Source organism: Dromaius novaehollandiae, chromosome 19 (genome assembly GCF_036370855.1).
Source record: "Dromaius novaehollandiae isolate bDroNov1 chromosome 19, bDroNov1.hap1, whole genome shotgun sequence".
Taxonomy (NCBI): domain Eukaryota; kingdom Metazoa; phylum Chordata; class Aves; order Casuariiformes; family Dromaiidae; genus Dromaius; species Dromaius novaehollandiae.
This window is the reverse complement of record NC_088116.1, coordinates 1,323,810-1,348,770: the sequence shown is the minus strand read 5'-3', so window position 1 is coordinate 1,348,770 and position 24,961 is coordinate 1,323,810. Positions and strand designations below refer to the sequence as shown.

Below are 24,961 nucleotides of genomic sequence, written 5' to 3'. Positions count from 1 at the left end.
TGCTTGTAAATGTCTGGGCATGTCTGTGTAAGAACTAACAGTGAGTCCTCAAATAAATACAAGTTCCAATTAGACCATTCTGACAAGAGTTTCCGTCTCAGAAATGGGAAGGAAGAGTCTCTGAAAAAGGAATGAAAGAAAGAAACGAAACTTGTTTCCCCTCCCACTATCACCCCATCCCTACGTGGGACAACACAATGCCCTTGATTACTTATTATCAAATAAAAAAAGTTCCTATTTCCTCATTCCCACAACACCGAAGTTGGTCTAGGCTGCACTTGAAGAACAGGAGGCCAGCCACACTAAAGAGAAAATGCTACGTGAAGCCTGAAGACTGTTCTCTGCTTTTGCAAATCCCAGACTCTGGAGGGGAGGAGAACTAGGAAACGGAAGATAAGAATACAGTCAGCAATGCCAAAGACCATTAATGACAAATCTGAATCGAGGCTAACACTGAGTCATAAGAAATGTTGCTGACATGAGAAAGAGGATATGCCAGGAAACAGTCACTGGCATTTGCAAGTGCCTAGAAACAAGCTGGAGTCCTGGGACAGAATTGCAACCTCTTAATCTAAGCCCTCCTGAATTTTCATCGACAATGGCAGAACATAAGCCCAAGTTTTCTCCCCCATTTTGCTAAAGCCACTTTGTTCAACAGCATTTCATTTTCTCACCCCTCCCCTAGCTCACAGTTCAACATCTGTTTCTGAACTTAGAGGTGTCACACCAGTGAGCATCTACCTAGAACCGATGAACACAGCATTCAACTAGTAACCTAGAGACTGCATTCTGCTCATTCAACCTGATGATGTAACTTTGGTAAAAATCGATCCATCCCTTTGCATCTCTGCTTCTCTACCAATAACACAGAACTCCTGAGATACAGCTTCCTCTCCACAGCACTCTACTATCAAGGGGAGAAGAGGTAAGTATTACCGCACTGCAGGAGGACATCTCCTTCTCCCTCCCCAAACAAACAAAACGCCTTCCTTGAGCGGCAGTAAAATCCTAAAATCAGCATGATTCTCTTGGAAGGAATGCTTCAGGTTGTCATCTGTGTCTGAGGCTGCAACACCTTCATGGATGAGGCTGCAGGAAAAAGCTCCTTGTAAAACACCAGACAAATCTTTAACAAGATCTTCCCCTACTCGCTAGGTACTGTGTTCAAATTTCGGTCTGCTACTAAAATGCCCCATTCCATTCCTACTAACACAGACGAGGCCATGAATATTGTATTATTAAAGAAAGACTAAACATTATTGTAGAAGTGTAGAAAAATGTTGGTTCTGAAAGGCAGAATGAACGCAAAATAGCACAGGATTTGCTACTGATTCTGCTCTATCATCTGATGAGCTTTACCTGGGCAGATAATCAACAGAGCTGTTTCTACACAAGATGCTATTTCAGTGTTTCTCTACTGGGCACCAGCATTTTCAAGGAATACTGAGAAAAATTAATTTATTCTAATAAGCAGTTATTTTCCAATTGAACAGCATCTGTGTCACAGTTCATAGCAAAAAGTGGCTTTGAAGACAAGTAGGATCCAACCCCATGTTCTCCAACGCACACATGAGAAACTTGTCACCTTCCTTTCTGTCTCTGGGGATAGCATGATAGACTGCGAAGCCTGTAGAAACACAGTGAGCTATGATGTGCTTTAAATGTACTAGTCAGAAAATACGGTAAGCCCGAGCTGACTTTAACAAATCATAACACAAGCAATGTACTGTTAAAACAAAAGCCCAGACACTTGACATGCCCACAACAGCTGAGAAGTGAATCCGAGACCTCGCTTTATCCACCTGCTCAAAGCAGATCTCAAACACTTAAGATGCAAATAGTCTGCCAAACTTCTTTAAGGCAAACAAAGTACTGTTAGGATTTTACAGATGCTAGAAACTGAGGCAAAGACAGGTTAAATGACTTAATGTCATATACTGAGTCACAGCGAAACCAGATCTGTAGCTTAACTACCAGCTTGTTAGTCAGGCATATTTGCTTGACATTATTTTATGTAACATTTCTAGATTCCTACAACGAAAATGATGGGCCACTACTGTTTATTAATCACAAGACTGCTACAGTGGTTGTTTCCAAAGGAGGCTAAGACTAGCTACTTCTCACCAAAATTACTGGGAATACACAGATAACTCCTGAAAATTCTATCTTCCTATTTGAAAAAGAAAAGATAAAAATGTAAGAGTATCTGCCATCAAAGCACAATACAAATGCATAGGAGTCGGAAGCGTTCCTTGATCATCCAAAAGGTTGTAAGTAATGTGAGGGTAATGACTATCCCTGTCATCTCTGAATTCATACAAACATCAGCGTAAATCTTGGTGCAAGGCTCTTCCCAAACTTAACTTCTAATTTACAGAATTGTCATGCTGGAGCCGGGGGGGGTCACCTGAAAAGATTTTCACTACAATCAGTGCACTCCCAATGTGCAAATAACTGCAACAAAATGCCACTAAAATTGAAACTAGATGCAATTCACCTACAGTTGTGGAGAATGCGCAGTAACAGTTATTTCTGCTGAACAACCTGCTTACCTTTAAAAGAAGTCTGGTTCTCAATATTTTTGTTTATAACTACCATCAGCTGTAGCATTAACGGATCCTGGTTTGAGGAGACTATTTACATGTAATATCTATCATTCATTAAAATACTTTCCAAAATGGACCAAATCTCTTCAGTCTCATTAACACTCTCATTAGTATAAAACAGTTTTAACATGCTTGGCCAATTCTGGGGCAAAGCAGGCCATTCAACTGAATCACCTGATAAACGCGCCCCCCCCCCCCCCCCCCCCCACTATAGGATTCTTCCAGCAAGGTTTTCCTAATGTGAGATTCATAATCTATGGACTAGCAGTACAACTGTAAGAAAAGACTACCTTCTCAGCATCTCCTATCAGAACTCCTGCCAGTTGCTCTGAAGAGTGCTTTTTGGGAACTGCATAGCTCTAGATGTTAGAAAAAGAGGCTATATAAATAATATGGGATCTAAAACAAAACCTCACCCAGCTGCCTATACTGCCCAACAGTCAAGATAGACAGTGGCCAGAAAACAATACAGACAGAATTGCACTGACGTTATACAGACCAAAATCTGCATGTCCTGCCCTTAAGACATATTCAGTCTTGAACCCTTCAGCTCTAGGTGAGAAAAGAGAGGTAAGCAGCAGGGAGAGACAAACCAGGTACCTTCAGAAATATACGATGGACACAAGGAATTTTACACTTTACTAGAAGAGAGGCTGAAGAACTGGGACTGCTCAGATTAAGAAGAGACACAAAAGTTTAGTCAGAGGTGCACAAATTGGGGATTCCTAATTCCATAACCCCAAAATGAAGAAGCTATCTGAAATACCTGGAAAGCAACAAATCACATGGAAATCCTTCCACAAATTGAGTACAATTACACTGTGGGTTTCACTGCCACAGGATATCACCGAGGATCAGGGCTCTGTTCAACTAAAAAACAGTTTTCATGTTTATATGGTTTTGCCAGTAACTTCAGGAGGCTCAGGATTTTATACATGAAATTCAACTGACATGCCCAAGACTACAGAAAAAGACAACAGCGGAGCTAAGGAAAGCAAAGATTCCCTACTTCCAGCCTTGCGGTTAACCTATTAAACAATGCTGCTTCACAAGACAGCGAGACAAAATAGTTACTTTAGCTTATCAGAAGAAATGAATCATAGAGACAACAACAGATTTAGAAAAAGAGTCCTCCACTGCAGCCAGTTTGTGGCTCCCTTATACTCCCATGGCCCAGGCTGATTACCTACACCAGGTCAGCACTAATCATAAGGGGGGGTGGGGAGGGAGGTGAACACAACAGCTACTTAGTCTAGCAGCTGAGTAACAGGCTAGGTTAGGATTACGTGAGGCAACTATTTTCCTGAAACAAGGCTGCTGTCAATTTATTCAGTAGTTTCAGCAGACCTATGTAGGCTCCAAAAAGTCAAGCCTGCAGTTATATCTGAGGGAGTTATTTCCACCTGCCATGCATTCACTGTGACACTGGCTTCCCCTGGGGCTGCAAGGTAGCTCTGGTATGTCTGGAAGCCTTCGAAAAAAGATAAACACTGCACTATTTGTTGGGAGGTGCTTTAACTTCTCTTGAAAGAAATTCAGGTGAATTTGCTGTCTGCAGTGTACCAGCAATGACTAGGGACGTGGCCGCATGGACAGCTGTGTGCGGATCCATTCGAGGTCTGTGTGCATCCTGAGCTAGCCAGGTACAGGCTGCCTCTCGTGAAAAGCTCTACAGCTCTTAGAGAGGTCTCAACATCGTATTTACAAGACCTACTGAGAGGGATATTAGAGGTACGGCACACGGAGCTGTTGGTGAAACATGCTACACATGAGCTGGTGCTTGTCTTCATCCATCTGCACGGATACACCCAAACAGCAGGGTCTAATCACTAGTCCAGAACAGGAGGCAGAGAATCAGAACTCCTACGTTCTGTCCCAAAGTCTGCCAGCACTTTACTGCGTGAATCTGGACTCGCAGCTCAGATTTTCAGGGGAGGCTAAAGGGGAAAACCCTAAGACTAGCTTTTTAACCTCTGTGAGCATCATTTTTCCCATCCATCAGTTACAGAAGATAATAACCACCTACCTTTTGAAATACTAAATATTGCAAATACTAGGCATATGAACAATTTACACTAATTTATTGAAAAAGAAATAAGGAGCAGAAAAGAGAAAAAGAAATCCAGATATATGTTTCAACATCTCTAATACACATCATACAACCATAACATTAAAGCTGGGTGGTACAGCTAAAGGAAATCTTTCTGATCACCACCCATCTTATCAATCCCATGCAATTAAGATATGTGCTAAAATGGCAGTTAGATGAGATGGGAAAAAATCAGAATTATGCTTACTGCTAGGTCACCCCTTGCTGGCAATATTCGAAAAAAATGAAAGGCTTACAAACATAATTGCGCAGCATGAAGCAAAGCAGAGAGCACCAGCTGACTGGGTTGTAGATGAACATCTATAGAGAAAACCCTAAGAAAACAAATATTAGTTATTTGCAATTATAAATAAATTTGTCTTCTTAGACTATAAAAGACTCTCACATTAACCTAAATTCAAAGAAATCAGCCACCCTCTAATTCACATCATATGTCTCTGGAGTTTGCAAATAACAGGTAGAAAAAGAACTTCAGTTTGTGTGTTTGTGCATGTATGTACATATACATTTATGTGCATGTGAGCCACTCGTTTACAGGGAAAAAGGAAAAAAAGAAACTTTCAGCAGCAACTTTATAAAGAATGAAAGCACAAATGTGAAAGAGACAAGAGTGCTTCAAAATTCTGACTCCAAAACACTCAAACAGAAACACTGAAGGATGTGGCCAACCTGGTGTACTTCCAGGGTATGTCTATTATTGTTTGCATTCCAGTGGCATTAATACTATACCAATACATGCATAACATCAATCATTCCCCTCACCTCCGTGAAGTCGTTTTCCATAAATTAATGGGATCCAAATAACATATTACTAGTATCAGCATTTACATAACATTTTTCATCATGCATATGCTCAGCAGACCCATCCTATTAAATGGAACAGCGGATGACAAGCCAAACTATTTAGAAGTTTCATTTTCTGTAAATCTCTCTGCAAATCTACATATACCGATCATATGCATTTGTAAGAAAATACTTTTGAGTCAGTTAATCCCAGCACAAGGCATGCAACAAAACCAAGTATACCCATAATATCAACTGGGATTTCCAATCAGCACGCAAGGAAAAGAGGCCGGTAACTTGTGATTCTTAAGTGAGTATAGTAGCAGATATTTTTATGTTGTAGAAGTGTCATCAAAAATAAGGATTCTATAAATGCAAAAATCATCAGATATGTCTGGGCAACAGTGTAATTAAGAAACATACAGTTCCTTCTAATGCAATCTATTACTTACATTTCATGGGCTTCCAGTTTACTTGAAAGATAACAACTAACCACTTGTGCTGTATCCTTCAAATTCCAGCAAATGTTTTAGCAAAGTCTGAAATCATCTTCAAAACAAAACAAAACAAACAAAAAAACACGCACAACTCAAAGATCCTGACGGCACTAAAGTCTTTTTCACTCCCAAGGTCCCAATCAAGACCGTATCATGTTGTTATACTCTATCAAGTTGTTATACTTAACAAAGTACTTAAACCCCATCTTTTTCTGTGATTTGAAGCTATGTTCTTTGAAATATTTATATAATATAACATTCAACAGACTTTTCGTAAACATCTTGTAAACACAGATGGAACTGTACTGTACACAGTGCCCGATTACCTACCTACGGACACAGAAACTGACTGTGTTGTGCTGCAGGGCTACAACAAGGCAGGTTCCAAATTAAAAGCTGCCTGGGTTTTACTGAGGTGTATTAATGGGGCCTGTGACAGGGTTTCATCCTATCCATACAGGCACGTCCAAACAGCGTTGCAAGCAACTCCCCAAAACGGTAAGATATCCCTCAGAGAGCTGAGGCAGCAGAATGAAACTACTCTAGTTATAAATGAAGAAAAGCAAAGCCTACATGGTTGAATTTTCCACTCATCAAAAAGGCTGAAAGAGCAGAAAAAGCCACATGTGTGTCTGATGGAAAACAAAACAGACAAGGGCAAAAGCATCAGTTACTACTAGGGAAATGAGGCATTCTGAGATACTTGTGTAAGGTCTGAAAACATTTGGAAGCCATGTGTCTGATTGCAGAAATCAGCACGATGATGAATACAGCAAGACATGACTCCAAAAGCCAAGCACTGTTTTAGTTGTGAAACTGAAGAAATGCTATATGCACTGTACTGGATAGGATACGGATGCCGTATCCCCCTTGCTGTACATCTACACAGATCTATCCAACCTCCTGCACCACCAGCCTTCTCTGGGCGCTTAAGGGATCTCCAGTTTGATAGTGCAATGCGGAATGTAGAACAAAAGGATAGCTGTTGAGGTAGGGACCTATTTCATAGCTTTGCAGACCTCAGTTCACTTCCCGAAGATCGTGAATTAATTACAGTTTAGTGCACGATGCTCTCCCAATAACTTTACCCTGCATTACTCCCCAAAGTTTGAGAACATTCGAGTTGCACCCAGTAACTGTCAACCAGCAAAAGAAAAACGAAACAGACAAAGATGAAAGCAGCTGGCCTAACCTCCCTGGAAGTCCAAAGAGAAAGTGAAGATGAATTAACTGTTGTTTCCTTCAGTGGTTCCTCCTCCTTCTCCTGCTTTACCATCTGTCCAGCTGGGAAGCGGCCATATCCAGGTTTGCAGAACAAGTTGGAGAGAACTCTAACCAGCCATGGCCTTCTTGAACTATTCCTGCAAAACCTGTGACACAGAACTCAGAAAGATTCAGCACTGGATTTCTTGGCTGGCTGAAAGCAATGGCATTTTGAAAATGAACACAAACTCTCACCCAATAGGGTTACCAAGTGCCTATTCCTCTCATGAAGAGGCAGAAGTGATGCCTTCGCGATTCTATGTGAGAAAGCAGATTACAGTAGTGCTGTGCAAAAAACAGCTCTCTCTCTCACTGATAACCTCTTTCAGGTATTTCTGTATCTTGGTGCCACAGAAGTATTCTTTGGCTTTAGCACTGATCTCTTTCCTGTTGCTTTCTGGAATCTGACTGCTTTACAAACACTAATGAATGAAATCTCCCAGTATCCTTGGCAGACAGGAAATTACTGATCTCTCTCATGAACAGCCAGCAGGTAAGTCTGCTGCCCAAATTCACACTATACTGGCAACACTGGCAAAGCCAGATGCCAACCTGAGTTCACACAGGTCCCCAGGCTATACTTTCATCAGTAGATTTATTGAGATAAGATGGTCAGATGGATAATGCACATCTAAGTAGGATAATGAAATACTCTAATCTGCACCCCTGCATGGTTTCACACGAGAGCAGTGCATGACTCTACACCAGTGGCTATTTCTCAGAGTAGGTTTTCATGTGCAAACACTGAAGCATTCCACATTTCCAAGAGTCCCCAAGAAGAGGCTCAGCCTTACTTTAATCATCACCTTCCCTCCCAAAATCGTTCTGCTCTCCTTCATCCCAAACCTTGCTTTCTTCCCATCTTTCAATCTTCTTCCTCATAAAAGAAGGATAATGAATGCCTAGCTGAATGGAAGACCTTTTTCTCCTCTGCTCTCAGGCTTGAAAAAGGAAATGGGCTAAGTATTTATTACATTTTGTCACCTAGTTGGTAGGAGGACCTCGACATCAGCTAGGCTCTGGCTTCGTTACATGAAGAACGGAACACACAAACGACAGCCCGGCAGCGTTCCCGCGGCACCCAGCACAGGCGCGGTGTGCTGCTGCCTTTGCCCGGTGGACAGTTCCACGCTGCAGCAACTCTGCAGAAACTGAGAGCAGAGCGAGTCTGGGGGCAGTGCGGCCTACCCAGGCCCCTTTGCTGGGGAGATACAGCAGGAATCATCCCAGAACGTGTTCACCACCACATTTACACTAGGCAGCAGCAACACCCGAGCAGACTCATGGGTTGCTCTCCCTTGCAAGGCCAAGCCTTCTCTAGTACCTCTGTCATCTTTAGACCTTGACAGCCTTGAATAAGCTTTATTTTGGATTTTTTAATGCTGTTCTCAAACTGGATTGCTTTTAAGGCCAAACTAGATCCTGAGAATCACACAGTATAACTGTGGGTATAATACAGGCTGTAAGACTTCTTTGAGTTCTTGTTTAAACTAGAGCGTGTATCTGAAGGGAGTAGAAGAGGAAGAAGAAAGAGAGGGAAGGAAGCCAATCTTGAATGCTTTATTGTTGGCCGAATACTGTTTCCCAGCTACTGCTTTGCCTGTGTTCTCTCCTAACACTTTCCTGTTACCCAAAGTTCACATGATTGCCTCCTCCCTCTCATACCAGTCGTCTTCCTGGTACTAATGACTTCCCTGAACTAGTCTCCATTTGCACTAACACTTCTTATCTATCAATAATTTTACTACTCCTAGTATGTTCCATTACAGCAAAAGTTATAACTATGTTTAGTACAATGGAAGGCGAAGCATCTGCTTCTAACCGAGGAAGCACAGCACCGGTGCAGCACGAGCACCGAGGCAGCTCCTACCTGGGCTGTATCCCAGCATAAAGACAACATCTCTACACACTCCTCCATGCCTCTCCTTACACACAGAAAGCCCTCTCTGATCATTTTGCCCTCCCTGATCATTTTTTGCTGCACTGCCTTGCCAAAGATCCACTTAAAAACAATTTCTGCCTTTGAGGATGGTCGAACAGTACACTGTCGGATCACTTTTGCCCCCCTTTGCCTTGCAGTCAGCACTTCTTCCCACGTATTCTAGACCCTCACTTGTTGCACCAGGTTACAAAACAGTCGCTTGGTGTGGGGTACCTGCATAATAACTACCATCTCTTCCGGGGTAGAAAGTGTAATAACCAACACTGCAAAACACCATGTCTCAAACATTTAAGCTCTTCTACGTCTAGAGCACGTTCACCATCTGTGCACCACAGAACTGAGAACATTCACGTTAGCCAGCGAGCACCTCTGACTGGGAAGGCGATAAAGCCATCACACATGTAAAGCGGACACGAGGACCTTCTTCCTTCACCCTAAAGCAGCGCTGCGCTGGGATGCAGGTGAAACTCCCCGCCTCGGCCATGATGTTGTTAACACCAGCCTGGAAAAGAGGGCGATGGCAGCCCGTAAATGCCCATTTCTGATTCTTACTGAGGAAGTCTTTTGCCCCTGCGTGTCTCGAGCTGCCTTGCTTCATAACATCTACTGTCTCCTGCATGACTCATCAGTGAGACAATAGGTCTCCAGCTCCATCCCACGGCAGCGGCACACAAAGGGAGCTGCTCTCCTCCGCGCTTCTGCGGCAGGTACCGCTCGCGGCGCTGAGCTAACGCTGCGTTAAACCTCCCTCGCCCTTTGCAACACCGGAATGAGAAACAAAAACGGCTCCGCAGCAGTTTTTCAGGAATCTTCCCTCGGAAGTCCCCAGCTGACAGCGCAGCCGCTGGGGAACGCTCCGACCGGCCGAACCCCTCGCACGGGGAACCGGGATTCCTCCTGCCGGCAGGGCCGCGCTCGCCGCTGCGGGGGGCGAACGGCACCGGAGGGAGGCCAACAAAGGCGGCGCAGGGCAGCGCGGCAACGGCCGGCCCCGCTGCGCGGCGTGGGAGCGGGGCGGCGGTGCTGCCCGGCGCGGTTCCGCGGGGCCCGGCTGCGCGCGCGGCCCAACGGCCGCCGCCTCCTCACGGCGCCCGCGGCGCTCGCGCCAGGGGCCGCGCGGGCCCCCGCCCCCCAGCGCGGCGCGGCGAGGGCGGGGCCGCGCGCACGTGGTGGAGGGCGGCGCCTGGCGCGTCACGCGCGGCCGGCCCCGCCCCCGCCCCGCCCGCGGCGCGGCGCGCGGACACGCAGCGCTCGGCGGCGGCGCGCCCCGGGCGGGGAGGGGGCGGCCCCGGGGGGCGCGGGGGGCCCCGCGCCGACGCCCGCGCAGCGGCCGCGCGAGGCGGGGGGCGCCGCCGGCCGCTCGCGGGGGCCCCGCCGCGCGGGGGCGGGCCGGGCCGCGCTCCCCCCGCCGCCGCCGCCGCCGCCCCCTCAGGCCCCGGAGGCCCGCGCGGGCCCCGCCGCCCCCCGCCGCCGGCGCCGGCAGCGGGTAACGGAGGCGCCCCGCCGCTCCGCGCGCCCCCCCTCCGCCCGCGCCCCTCCGGGGGGGGCGGCGGCGCGGCCCGCGGGCGCGGCCCCGCCGCCCCGCTCGCGCCCGGGTCCGGCGGCGGCGCTGACAGGCGGCGGGGCGCGGCGGGCGGCCCCTTACCACGTGCGGTCTGTTGCTGCTGCGCCTGCCACTCCAGGAACCGCGCCGCCTCCAGCAGCGTCTCGATGCTCATGGCGCGGGTCGCCGGCCGCCGCCGCCGCCTCACGGCGCCTCCTCCGTCGCGCGGGCCCGGCCGCACGCGCCGCGCCGCCCCGCGGCTCGCCCCGACGGCAGCAGCGCTCGCGACAAGATGGCGGGGAGTAACAGAAACACAACAGGCGAGCGCTGGCGCGGCCCCGCTACTACGCGGCGGGCGGCGCCAAGACGCGGCGCGGAGCGCGGGCCCACGGACGGGACGGCACGGCCGGGCCGCGGGGGCAGCCGGCTGCTGGCGACGGGGCCGCGCCGCTGCCCGCGCCCTCATTGCGGCGGGGCCGCCCGGCGGCAGCGGGAGCCCCGTCCGCGGGGGAAGGGGGCGCCTCGCGCTGCCGCTCCCGGCGCGGCCTCCGCTCCCCCGCGCCCGGGTGCGGGGACCCGAGCGGGGCGGAGGCGGGGAAGCCGCCCGGCCCGGCCGTGCGGGCGGCGCGTTCCCGCTGCCGGGTTTTCCGGGCGATCCTCCCCCCGCAGTGCGTTTGCATCCTATTAAAATATGTCATCGCGCCGCGGGCCAATCGGCGCGGAGGACAACAAGGCATGGAGCACCTCCACATGGGCACCCCGCTCCGCCGGCGCCCGCGTTAAAGGCGCAGCGCCCCGCGGCCCCCGCCTCACCCGCCCTGACCCCGCGGCCCGCCGCGCCGCTCCGCTCGCTCCCAGCGGGCGGGGCGCGCGGCAGGGCACGCGCGCTGCACTGCGCAACCGGGCGGGCTGCACGGGGCACGCGGCACGCTGCACGGGGCACGGGGCATGCTGCACGGGGCATGCTGCACACAGCACGGGGCACGGGGCATGGTGCATGCTGCACACAGCACGGGGCACGGGGCATGCTGCACGGGGCGGGTCACACGGGGCATGCCGCACACAGCACGGGGCATGCCGCACGGGGCGCAGGGCACGGCACAGGCTGCACAGAGCCTGGCACCGCTTGCAGGGGGCTCGCCGAAAGGGGCAGGGTGCTGAGCGCGGGTGCGTGCCGTATGGGCAGGCCCCGTGGTGCACGGTACAGGGCACACGGTGCACGGGGGGCACAGGGCAGAGGGCACGGCGTGCACGCCGGGGAAGGCTGGGCACCCACCTCACTGCGAACTGCACCGGTGCAGGGGCCCCGGTGTTGCACCAGCCTGGGAAGAGGCACCCGGAACAGCACAGCAGCGCCAGCAGAAAGGCCGGGCTGGGCACCCCGTGTCCGCGCACGCCAGCGGCGCCTTACCTTGCAGGCACGCCGGCACCTCGCCTTCGGGTCCCGATCTGCAGCGAGGAGACCATCTCCGCGCGGTGAGGAGCAGACGAACTCTCCGTGCCTCCCCGTCCGGGGCCGCCTCTGCAGCATGCCTGCCAGCTCCAGCCGTGCCTGCAGATCTGCGGGATAGATTAATTATGTAGGCCAGATCTCAGCCTGCCCCCGAGCTGTGGTTAGAGGTGTCGCCTCTCCCCCAGTGACGCTTCCATCAGGCACCTGCCCCAGGTGTCTGTTTGCCACCAGCCGTGTGTTGGGGGCACAGAGACCCGCTCGAGTGCCCTCTCCCTGCTGGGACCAACGACTGCTCGGACACTTACCAGTGACGGGCCCATGTTTTAAGGGAGAACAATGGCCACAAAGATCAGAAATCCTTTGGTCTCTCTTAAAATGGTTTGTATGTAAACAAGATTGTTTGACTAGTTAGATTCTTTGCAAAAAATAAAGTGGGGACCATCACAGAAGTGCCACGGGTGGGACAGCACCCTGGGGCAGGCAGCCCTGGCAGCGAGGCGGCTCGCAGCCGCGGGAGGTCCAGCGCTCCCTCCTGCAGCACCTCGGAAATCTGTCTGGTGCTGAAACCTCCTCAACAGACCGACGACATAAAACCATTGCTAATTAACAACTGCCGTACGGCTCTGGGCTGCTCCATGTGAGGGTAAATGCTGCTCGCAGGAGCTCCCGGCACACCCCGGGGGGGGCCCGGGCAAGGACTGCGCCTCTTCTGTAATCACAGTTATGACCGAGATGACCTGAGGGGCACGAGGACGCAGAGAGCCACCTGCACAGCAAGTGCGCTGGGGAGGTAAATCAGCGCAGGCTATGAAGGTGTTCCGACTCGCGGAAGTAAGACACAGAACTTCACAATTCCTTTTTTATAAAAAAGTTCTTGCCCAGTCTATTGCTGTTAGAAATGGTCCCATTAGATCTAATACAGGTTTGTTTAACTAAATAACGGACACTCCTCCACAGCGCTAGCAACCCAAACCGTGCGGCATCGTGCCAGTCCAACAGTCAAAAAGGGAAACGAATCAGAAGGAACTCAAAACAAAAGTGAAACCGGCAGACCTTTTGGTTAATATCCACTTTTAGTTAAATGTATGGTGTAAACAAATCGCACAGAATAAAAATATGTTAGGAGACTGGATTTTCAGAATTTTTGTAAGAGTATTACTTCGCTTGGCTTGAAAACAAAATACATGTTGATACACATACATATGGGAAAACTTAACAGCGTGTCTTGTATTGCCTAGCTTCAATGGCTAAATTTGCCCCCAAGTACCCTAAGGTAAAGAAAATAAAATTATTTTTTAAATACAGTCCATTACGAACTTGGACAGCAAGTCTGAAATCTTTAAGATAAAGTCTTAAAATTGCCATAAAGAAAAGTTTTTGATCATAAACAGGCTAGGATCTCAGTACGAATTTCTCATGGTGGATTTTTCTTCAAAGTTCTGTCCTCTGGACTGTTTGAAAAGGACCTTTTCTGAACTGTTCCTAACCACAGATTCTGTGGTGGTGCATGACTAAGTGCTCTGCTGCGTCTGCCTATCCTGCTTCGTGTCTGATGATGTGGCCACACAGAAAGGAAAATCCAAGCCCTTTCTATTGAGCAAAGGCAAGGAAAGAGGGAGTCTTTTGAAAAGCGTCCACAGAAAGTCGTCACATGTAGTTCCTGCTCATTTGGAAATATCTCCAAGCGGAGCTGAAAGTACTGCCTATGCTTAAGGTCACCTAACATTTTCTATTATAAGGCCCCTTTTTCAGTAGCTTGTAAAACTAAATAAAAATGTAATTATTCACATTGGATTTTTCCATATTAAGTATCTGACTCTGACTGGCTTATTTTGGGGGAGTGGAATAGATATCGAAATAAAGATAAGAGAAATGGATTAGCAAAAATAATACACCTCACTGAAGGAATGGGACTGAAAAAAATAGGACTTTTTTCTGAGAGAATTCTCATTCTATTAAATTCTAGAAATTTACAGATCAAAACCTTAAGAATGTTAGGGAGGCAAAATCAAGCACTCCAGAGTTTTATGGAGCTTTTAAGTGGCTTCTTTATGTGTATGCATTCTGTACGATCTGTGACACCACGGGAATCTTTCGAGTAAGAGTTATTCAGTATGTTACCTTATCCTCGTCGTTCTGTGTATTGCGGATGGCTTCACTTATTGCACACTCATCACATCTTTCTCTGCAGATGGAATTAGTCATTTCCTCCCAGGCTTTTCCATGCCCTCGTCTCTATGTTATCTGAATTCTTCACAGACATTAATGAATGTATCGTCACAAAAGAGTGGAAGATGTAGTTACTGACTATCTGGGAAAGTCTGAAGTAACTTACCTGGTATCATCTAGCTATCTGTAGCTAATGGAGAGATGCACTCAATTCTGCAAGGAACTATTCAGCTGCTCTAACTGTTCAATCATCCCTTCTCTTCCTGAAAACCTTCTCAGACTCACACCTTGCAACTTCTGCAATAAATGAAACAGAGTTTTAACAGCATAAATGCCCTTCATGACTCAGCCCTGATTCTTTGTAGTAGAAGTCTAGTCTGTGTACTAAATTAAGCAGGAGACTTGTGTAAAAATACGTACATCATATGTATAATTACTATATTATAATATTATAGTATAGTTACTCATATAATAGTATAATTACTGATATAAGTAAGTGCATACATCCTAAGGAGCTCAATAACAGCTACTTTAGGGCAAACTTGATCTGACATTTCCGAACTTCTAAGTGCTTCGATTTGTATCCTGGACATATTTAGATATATTTTGCAAGTGCTGTCTATGTTTGTATATGCTACATCCAAAAATTAGACTAGTCTGATCATAGCAGAGGAGCCAAGAACTAAATGGCACCTGGCAAACCAAAGCTAAGAACACCAGCAGAGCTTTGGGTAGGCCAGCGTGCAACTCATGCTATTTTTGCTGTGCATATTACAGGACTATCAGATTTCAGATTTTATACTTGTCAGTCTGGCACTTCCAAAAAGCACTGCAGTCAGACAACAATATAATGGAAAAAAATGGTGATTTAGACTGTCTAGCAGAGAGACAGAAGGGATGAAATCCACAGCTGGGACAAACATTTATTGCAATCTAGGTTGCTGCTGTGATCTGAAGTTTTGTAGAACAGGTCTATGTATGTAACTAGGGTAGACCACAGATTCTTCCTCTAACCACCTCCTCTCTTTCATACTATATGTAATCCTGCAAACCATGCAGGTGGACAGAATGTTCTTCTAGATGGTCCCACTTTTAAGACTGTACAGCTATTCTGCTCTCAAACTTGCTTTACAAACAATACCTCTTAGCCACAGGTACTACGCAGGGACTCACAGACCTTCCCACTGCTTTTCAGTCAATGGTTCGGATAGCCACTTGAGACTTTATACCACAGAAATGTTACAAACTCTTACTTTTTGGCAGGTCAGATAAAAAAATAAGTGCAACAAAAATGAATTATAAGAGGACCTCACTGAAAATAAAACAGCAATGGTCTAAAGCAGAATACTTGTTAAAATACAGCTTTTAAAAGAAATGTTTTCAGATACATTTGAATAGTTGAGGCATGTGCTGGGTTAACTGCTTTAGTGAGAGGCGAAACTCTCCCTCTGGCTGTCTAGTAACATCTTTTGCAACACTTTAATCTCCAAGGAGAGTTGTTTGTTCTGAAACCTTGGGCTCATTGGGCTCTTGACTACTAAGCTAGCTCCTGACTTTGGCAGCTGAAAGTACAAATTGGTGCCATTAGACATTCGTATCAGACCGAGCGATGTTTCCTGATTAAATTCATTTATCGCGAGCTTTTGGACCCAACCAACGTAGCAGCTTGGGAACATATCCAAACTCCATCAATTGTGTATTCATCTACCTCTGGAGGATTATACTAAGAAAGGTTTCTGCTGAATCATTTGACCCTGTTACTAGGGACAGCAACAAACTGGAACACTTAAGGTATTTGGATTGACTTTGTGAGCATTTGTGGAGAGTTTTTAAAACTCTGCATATGTGCTAAAAGTACAGAGAAGTCCAATTTCTACCCTGTTATGCCCCACACTTACAAAGAGAAGACACTGGGCTATACATGCAGTGCAGCAGAGCGCAGACTTCTAGGGCTGAGGACACCAAAAAAAAAATAGTAATTTGTTCTGAAGTCAGTGTCTTCCTCTGGAAAAAGCTTTCCCTGCAGACTGCATGGCTTAAGCAATTCTATTCTGGGTTACGCTGCTCTTCCTTATCTGGGCTGCTCTTGCGAACAACTTAGAGGCAGGAAATAACTGCAGGGTGCAAAGGCCTTTCCCTGGGAGGGTCACTGAGGTTTCTGCTGCGCTGACTTGTCACAACTGCTTATTCTTCACAGCCTCACTGATAACTCTTGTATATACTGCTGGAATGGCAAATTTCCATTACATTATCTGATGGTGTTAGAATTACTTTTCCGTTTCTATCTGTAGTTCTGAAACTCTCAGTCAGATCCTTTGACTAATATTTTTTCATCTTCTCCAAAGATAAGCTGTAACCTATGAGAATTTAATGCTTTTGTTTCCTTTACAAGTATATATAGTTTCAGAGATGTGTATTTTTAACTCTTTGGGGGGAATGCTGAGGGCATTTTAACTTTCTTATTTGTTTAGTATTTTCTATTTAGTCCTTTAGGAAGTATTGGATGATATTCAGATAGTACATGTATCAATCTCTATCATAATCCTGTTGAAGTAAGCTTAAAATCAATGGAGCTAATGAATGAAATTGCTTCCATGTGCTATGAGTGGTGATTTTGGATAACATCTTAAACATGAAGCTGGGCTGTGAGAAAACAATTTAAGCATTTTGAATAGCAAAACAAATAGAGTCTTACCGTACTCAGTAAAATGTGTTTCCTTATTTTCAGGTTTGCTGATGGCATTACATAAAGTTCAAATATTTATTTATAATTATGATTATGGTAGCCATACATTGATAGCCCAGGGAAAACAAGCAGTGGTTATAGGTCCCATTATATGTCCTTATATGCACTCTTTCAGAAAAAGGCGGGGGAGGAGAAAAGAAAAGACAAGACTCCAAAGGAGACAAAAATTGCCATTTTAAGGATGACATTATCTTACAATGCCATCTGTTTGCAAAAGGAGACGAGGATCACATAATATCCTGAAGATCATATTCCATACTAGGGAAATGATGGATTTAAAGAAAAACAACTTCAGGTGTCCAAATCTGAAAGAATAACTGCAATACTGCTGAAGACTCGACAATCTCCCTTTTCCTGTTATTCTGCTTACTTCCTTTCTGCTTATACAGTAAACAGCCTCAACTTACACAAAACCGTCCAAAGGATTCTTGCATCATGTGAGCAAGAATAAGTTTAGCTTTCTTGGAATATCTGTAACTTAGATTTTTTCCCCGTTTCGGAGATTATTCACACTCACTTCCTTGTGGGAGGTGCCTGGAGCAGGCGGCAGCGTGAGGCTCGTAAGGAGCAGCTGTTGGGTGTTTCCACTGTTGGCATGAGGATGTTCTTTCAAAACCTACGATACAGCTCTGGAGGGAAGACGTTGGCTGCACACTGTAACTCAGGAGTGGCTTCACCAGCACATCCCTCTGCCTGACGCTCTCGCCACTGACCCTACGCACTAACCTTCTGCCGGTTGGAGACAATCTGGAGATCACACTGCGATCTTGCAGCAGTGTCCTGTGTGCCGGCAGGCATCAGTTACCTGCTTTCATCTTTTTTCTCACTGGAAAGTAGCTTTTATGGATTATCCCTTCCTAGTTGTGTCTGTTGAGAGAAAAAGGAATGCCTAAATGAGGACTTTTTACTACCGAAGTAACAAGTCACATCCAAGCCAAAATTTTTCTTTCTTGATTTGAAAATAGTTGGTTTTAGAGCCTCTTGGATATGTAAGCTCATTAAATGTCTTTTAAAACCCCAGCTATATTACTTTCTATAGTTAAATAATATTCACTACTTACACTATCTATAAACCTTCAAATATAAATCAGATTAGGAACTTGGGTTATTGATTTTGTGCCACTACAATGAAAAGCTCATGTCATTCTCAGGTTCTCTATTATCTATCATTATTATTTGCCTCCCTCATTATATGTTATTTGTTCTCACACACTCTACCGTTATTTAGCTTTGCATCAGGTCGGATCATTGGGGCATTACTAGACAAAGTGCTGAGACATTTCCTAGATCAAACAAAACCCTGTGTTAAATAGGGAATCACCCCCTGAAAGCCTGTGTCAGTGCGGGGGACAGAACTCTGTTTTCTGAGCTCCAGATCATAAATTCCCATCATCCGTCCCTCCAGCTAGCGAGCGAGACTCTTGGCTTCCAGTGTAGCAGACAAGAATTTGCTTTGTTCTTCTTTTCCCTATTCTGAACAGATCACTTCACTTCAGGCCTCCGAATAATCCTGCTGGGGTCAGTGGGAATACTCAACTACTTACAGTTTTATTGTCTGCTTAAATGCTTTCCTGCTCAGGGCCCAAACTGTAACTGAACGTAAGTGATCAGATGAGAGCATATTCTTTTTTAAACTTCACACCGGATAAGAAATTAGCCCAACCGTACTCACGTGAAAGCTGGAATTTATCTCAATATTTTCATTTTGAAATTCAAGTATTGAATGCAAAAAACCACAAGGGTGAAAATAGATAATGCTCTTTCCTGACTGAAACATTCTGACTTTCTCTGTGATCCCTTTATTTATGGTTTTAATGATGCATACATTCTTACTGTAGATACTTAATCATGAAGAGTGATTAACCAGGACTTAATGGTGAATAGGTCTTGTACAGATCTGCAGCTATGCCTAAAAACTTCCCAGTTTCTCTCCACAATAAAACCGAACATAGAATGTAAATGCCCTATATGCCACCTTCCGGCAGCACAGGGAAGTGCCAAGACTAGGTTAATGTCCTTAAAAACTCTTCAGATTTCTCCAGGTTCTCCTGGGTATTTGGTGTTTTGCTTCTGTTAGTGTGAGTGTGTGTGAGTATAAATCAGAAAATACAACCCATTCCTGATAATTAAGGTCAGAGGATCTTTAGATCATCTGCTCTGACGTCTCATACATATATGCCAATGCATTTTACCCAGTAATCTCCATATTGTGCCCCATAACTTTGGCTTAACGTAAGGATAGCTTATACTATGCTAGGGCATATCTTCCAAAAAATACCTAGCTGCGATCTGCAGATATCACAAGCAGGAAAATTCAGCACTGCCATAGGTACTTTGTCCCAGTGGTTAATTACAGTCTCCAGTAAAAAGATGTGCTTAATTTTTACCTTGAAGATGTCTGAATTCAGCTTCCAGGCACTTGGCCTTGTTACACCTTCGTCTACTAGCTCAAGGAAACGATTAGTACCTTGTATTTCCTCCCCAGAAATGTAGTTTAATATTGTAATGCACTCATCTTTCAACCTTTTGGGTAAACCAAATACATCAAGCTGTTATAAGTTTCTCACTGTGAGATATATTCTAAACCTCTGGAAGCATTAAAGGTAATTTTTCTTTACTCTCTCAATTTTTGAGTCACTCTTGTGGATACCAAAGCTCTATATAGTATATCGGTATCAATGTCTTCTTATATCTTTATCAGCTGCTCTCTCTTCCTCCAGTTCTGTCTGCTCCGAAGTGCACGGCAGGGATACCCAAAATGACTCTAAGCAAAAGCAAGGTAAACTAGCTCACAGCTCTGTGCTTCCGGGGCAGACTGCTAAGATGGGTCATATTTATAGTGCTCAGCAGACTGCAGTGTAGATATACTTAGATCCCATATTCTCCATCTGCAGTACTTTGGTAGCCTGGTGTCTCACAGGACTGTGTGGGGAAAACTACATGCAAATGGGAGATATTAAGGCATTAATAGGGATGCATACTTGCAGTCAGCTCTCCTAATGCATAAGATGCCCCAAATAACTGGTGGCAAGTTATTCCTACTCATGCTTGCCTAGTCAGTATTTTAAAGGAATTTTATTCTTCAGCATTGATATCAGAGACCAGAAATCAAGTTCTTTTCCCAGTGAGACAGCTAACAATTTTTTAGTACGACCAGTAGATGGACCCACACACTGCTACAATCTAATGCCTTCAGTGCATCTCTTTTCACCTTAGTAACCCAGAGCTCTCCCATGGGCTTGTTCCAGTAAAGTACAATCTCTCTGCACAATTTCCAGAGAGAGGTTTTGTGCATTTGCAGACTTTCCAGTTTAACCATGAGCTTCTGTTTCCAGGAGCTTTCTAAAAAAATGCAATATTATTAAACTTATAGCATAGTTGTAGGCAATAATTAGCCTCGAAATCTAAATAGCAATGAGTATAGTATGATAAAGGTTTTCTACAATTTTCTATTTCAAAGACATTATGATGTCAACACTGTTGTATGGTAGTATTATTCAATTCTGCGAGCATTTCTAGGCCGATTAGCCAATCAAGTAAACATTTATGACACTATACTTACTTTTATGCAGTAATAGAGAGGGAACAATTTCTATCTGAGGCTGCTAAATTGAGATATAGGCATTTGAGAGATCTGCATACATATTAAGTGCTTGTCTTTAATGCAAAAATACTAAAAACTGTAGACAGCTACAATTAAATAAAACCAAACAGACAAAAAGAGAATATGCTAATGATCCAGCCAAACAAGAAATGAGGAAGCAAGAGTTCTGCTGAGTAAACCTTATCTGCTTGGGTAATAGAGAGGAATGTGTGTGTGTGAAACAGTTCTTGATTTACTAGGTCGTACTCAGACAGCAAGTGCTGTTAGTTTGCATAGGACACACTGTATTTTTCATATAAACAAAGAGGCAGAATCCCTACTTCAAGCCTTCAACTACACAGCGGTGACTACTGCCCCTGTAACGCAATCCCTGAACTGGGGAGTGCTGGAGTGATCTCTGTGTTTATAAAGCTCAGGATAAGCAGGCGTGATAGAGGCATGATGCAAAGAGCTATATGCAGCCATCTGTTTACAGCACCGAACAATCGTTGTCAATAACCCCACTATAAATGTCAGCATCTGACATGGTGTCAATAACTTATTGTGCAAGGATAATACACTGTCTTGGTAAAGGCCTGTGTAAAGAATAGTTTGCTAGCCAGCATTGTGTGATTACAATTACAGAGGGTTTTTCATATATTGAGTCAATCATTTGATGGATGGAAGCTGGTGTATTTAGGTGAGATTATTATAGTGTTGCTGAATAGCGGCATTTGGACTTGTTCAGAGCAGCGTTTCTCAGACATTAGTCTGGCCTCTCCGGGGAGGCTGTGACCTCTGAGGGCTGCAGAAACTAGTCCAGAGAAAATGGGAGGAAAAATATTCGCTGCTCCCTGCAAGTTCATTTAAATTGAGGACTCAGCAAAAGAACATTTAATAGATGTTTCTTGCTTTTGATGAGTTAACCAAAGCTGATCCACCATGAGGGAATAATCAACACATTCTGGCCCCGTTTCCTACAGTCAGTAAAAATGTAGTATATTAAAAATAAAATGTAGTTATTATAGACTTTACATACCCAGCATCAAAGTCCGGACATGATGTAAACTCATACAGGCGTGTGTTAAGCTCTTCAGGGACAAAGGCTCTGCACAATGACAATGCAAACACTTGACTAAATAAGTTATGTCTCAACGTAACTTATTTTATTTTTAAATGTATTCTACAATACATATATATAAAAAATAGAAGTTTTTGAATGGCTCAAACCAATTTAATTTGACAAAAACTCTGAAAAAGGGTTTTATTTAGATTTATGATAGACATCTGTATGGTTCATAAAAATATAATTTTCACTTTCTGGCTCTATGTATTCATGCCTGCATTGAACATTTCCTTACTGTAATGTATGCCCATATTAAAATGGAATGATAGCAAAAGCAAGTTTTAAGGAATAACAGCTCTAAAAATCATCCTTAGTGCTTGCAGTAGGACTACACTATTGGGCACTATAAAATAAAACCATGGTAACATAAAATGATGTAAACTCCCCCCCCCTTTTTTTTAAACAGGCATTTAAAAGTAAGAGAATTAAAAGTTTGCCTGTGTCTTAAAACAGTCATTGTCTGGATCCCTTTTAAAAAGGGCTAGAGCAACCAAACTGCCACAGTCTAGTTTAGTAGGCAATGTGCACATAAATTATTCAGCATTTAAAAATCTAAAAATCAAAGCTTTACCCTGGGTAATCCAGCTTAATGTAACAACCAGAAAGCCAATTTATGAGCAATTTCAGATTAGGTTTCCCCACAAAACCTCAGAACTAAAATTACAACAAGGAACAAGAGCAAACCCTTGCCTTTTCTATGTTGCACACATATACCATTTTCCGGAACATATGCTGGGTTGACAATATACGCTACAACTTTCAATGCTGGCTACATCCTAACCCTCCCCTTTTCCAGTATAATTAATAAGGAGCTCTACATAAAATGCTGACATAAGTCTCTTAAAATGTTCTTACTCTCTGAAGTAGACGTACTGTTACTGCTTAAGTCTGCACATACTTTACTGTCATTTCTAAAATCTTAGTGGCACGAATCACAGAAAAGGAGAAGCGATATATAGTGTCTGCAAACTCAAACCTGTACAGTTTACTGACAGCTCCATCACTGCAATCAATGTAAATATTAGCAATTCATAAACAAACAGACAATAACAGATTGTAAATTCATCTGTATTCCCTCCAGTACCAAGCATACTATCAGAGCTTAAATAATTAATACTCTGGGCTTATGATGTACCTTTCACCCCAGGATCTCAAAGCACTTTGCAGTGTGTGGAGATGGATTTTTATTTTGCTGGAGAAAATAGGGTAGAAAAAGATTAACTGATTGACCAAGGTCATGCTGTGTTAACATGGTATTTCTCCTCTACCATTTGACTGGATAGCTGCTGTGACCTTGTAAAGCTAAAAGAAGGCTGCATTTTAAAGCTAACAATGTAAAGATAATCTCCCTTAAAGTGTACCATATGTTTGTGATTAGGTGAAAGAAAAATCTTCAGAAGAATTGCTAGTAGTGCGAATGTTCAGTGTTCTGTGTAAAACAGCCGAAATTTTCAGTGGAGCCTAAGAGAAGTAGATGCAAAGCCCCCCCCCCCCACCCCGCCCCAGTTCACGGAAAAATGGCTACTCAGCTTCCCTGGGCTCTGCTGAAAACCCAAGCTTATATATCTATGAAAGTTTCCCCGTTAAAAACTGGAGGGATAAGATCAGACCGTGGAAGGTATGCTGATCCATTCCTGCTGAAGATTGATCCAGAAAGCTCAAGATGTTATCACAAAGCCATAAAACAAACATTTTAGTAATGGACACTGGTCTGCTTTGCAGAAACCAATTGGGATATAGCTTGTAAACCAAAGGCAACATTATGACTAATATGTCAGTAAAAGACAAAAAGGACTAGTAAATTAAAAAAAATAGCATATCACCATACGGGGACTTAGGAACAAATCTGTTTTACACTACCTGGCTCTAGGCTCTGAACGCATATCCATTTCTTCTAGCTGAGACACAGGCTCAACCAGCCCCGATTTCCTTTACAACAGTCATGCTTGGCAGAGTCTTCTTAGGCCACTCTGTTCTTTCTAAGCTACCGTCATCACCAAAGCAGTCCCTAAATACTGTCTTTCCATTTTAAAAAGCTCCTTCTGAAACAAGAGATGTTGCAAAAGTATTGGCACATACACATCTTTTTCCTTCAAGGCAGTCGTCTTTACAGATCTCCACTGCCTGAAGCAAGGCTCCACTAGCTTTTCTATCTGACTCCACCATGAACTAACAGCTAAGCCATCGCTTATGGGCCACAATTTTGAAGCATAACGGAGGACTGAACACAGACAACTCCCTGAAGGCAAAAACGATGTCTGTGTCCAGCCAGCATTACCAAATGTGTCCTTGGTGCGTATTTCGATTTACTCCTCGTCAGAGGCGCAGCAGCTTGTGCGTTCCCCAGGAAGGCTAAGCTATGATGGGCTGAGAGCCTCATCTGCAGATGTTTTCCTCAAGGGAAACACTACCCTCCTGGCACAGCCCAGCTTCTTCTCAAGAGCCAGCTACCTAATGCATCCCAGTGTTTTAACCAGGCTGACATCTATTGTAAAGCAGATAAACTGAACTTCCTTGCAACGATTTTTCAAGGAGATGAGGATGTTTTAACGTTCAGCTCTCTTTTGTCGTCACCCTAAACTGATTCTGCAAAGCAATGCCAGCTTCAAATACCAATCATTCTGTCGCTCCGACTAACTCAGACAAGAGCAACGGGCTACAGAAAAGGAGCCACTTGACTTGGCAGGGAAAGAAAACAATTTTTTTTTTGGTGTGCAGCTCCCACAGAAATGAGTCAGTAGGCCTTACGGAACAGAAAACAGAAGTTGCCATAGAAACTTGCATGCCTTATACTAGGAGGAGAAAAAAATGTAGGCCAATATTTCTGCTTAGCTGGCTCTTGTTCTGGGTTTGATACTCGGTCTGCCTGGATCCTAGGGCTGTATGAGCAACTTCTATTTATTTATTTTTTCCCCAACTGAGAAACGCCCTTGCCCCCACCTCCCGGGAAGCTGCTGCTTTGCGCGTGCACACACACGCGCGCGCACACACACACACACGCACGCACGCACACGCGCACATCAGCTGAGCCACTGCTAAGAAACTGTTGCTGGGTTACTACGAATCAGGAATCACCACTTTCTCCTGCAGCGGGTTAAGTGCATCTAATGGAGCGCTTGGGAATGTATTATTAACAGCGG

The 24,961-nt window shown here is 45.1% G+C and overlaps 1 protein-coding gene across 10 annotated transcripts in view; it reads right to left on the bottom strand.

The window, feature by feature from the left end:
- MNT (MAX network transcriptional repressor) overlaps positions 1 to 24,961 on the bottom strand; it is a 110,096-nt gene that overhangs the window by 39,183 nt on the left and 45,952 nt on the right. For 2 of the 10 annotated variants that reach the window (XM_064523050.1, XM_064523049.1), the window contains exons 6-9: positions 21,735 to 21,803; positions 14,533 to 17,979; positions 14,319 to 14,448; positions 12,156 to 12,304 (exon numbers count right to left, since the gene is read on the bottom strand). Coding sequence is in view for 2 of the 10 variants with exons in the window: in XM_064523043.1 (XP_064379113.1) it covers positions 10,847 to 10,919 (73 nt within the window). In the remaining 8 variants the exon portion in view is untranslated. Of the gene's footprint in view, positions 1 to 7,188; positions 7,377 to 9,753; positions 9,900 to 10,846; positions 10,978 to 12,155; positions 20,391 to 21,734; positions 21,804 to 24,961 lie in introns of those variants that run through there. The other 8 variants (XM_064523046.1, XM_064523047.1, XM_064523045.1 and 5 more) reach the window with 8 other exon arrangements.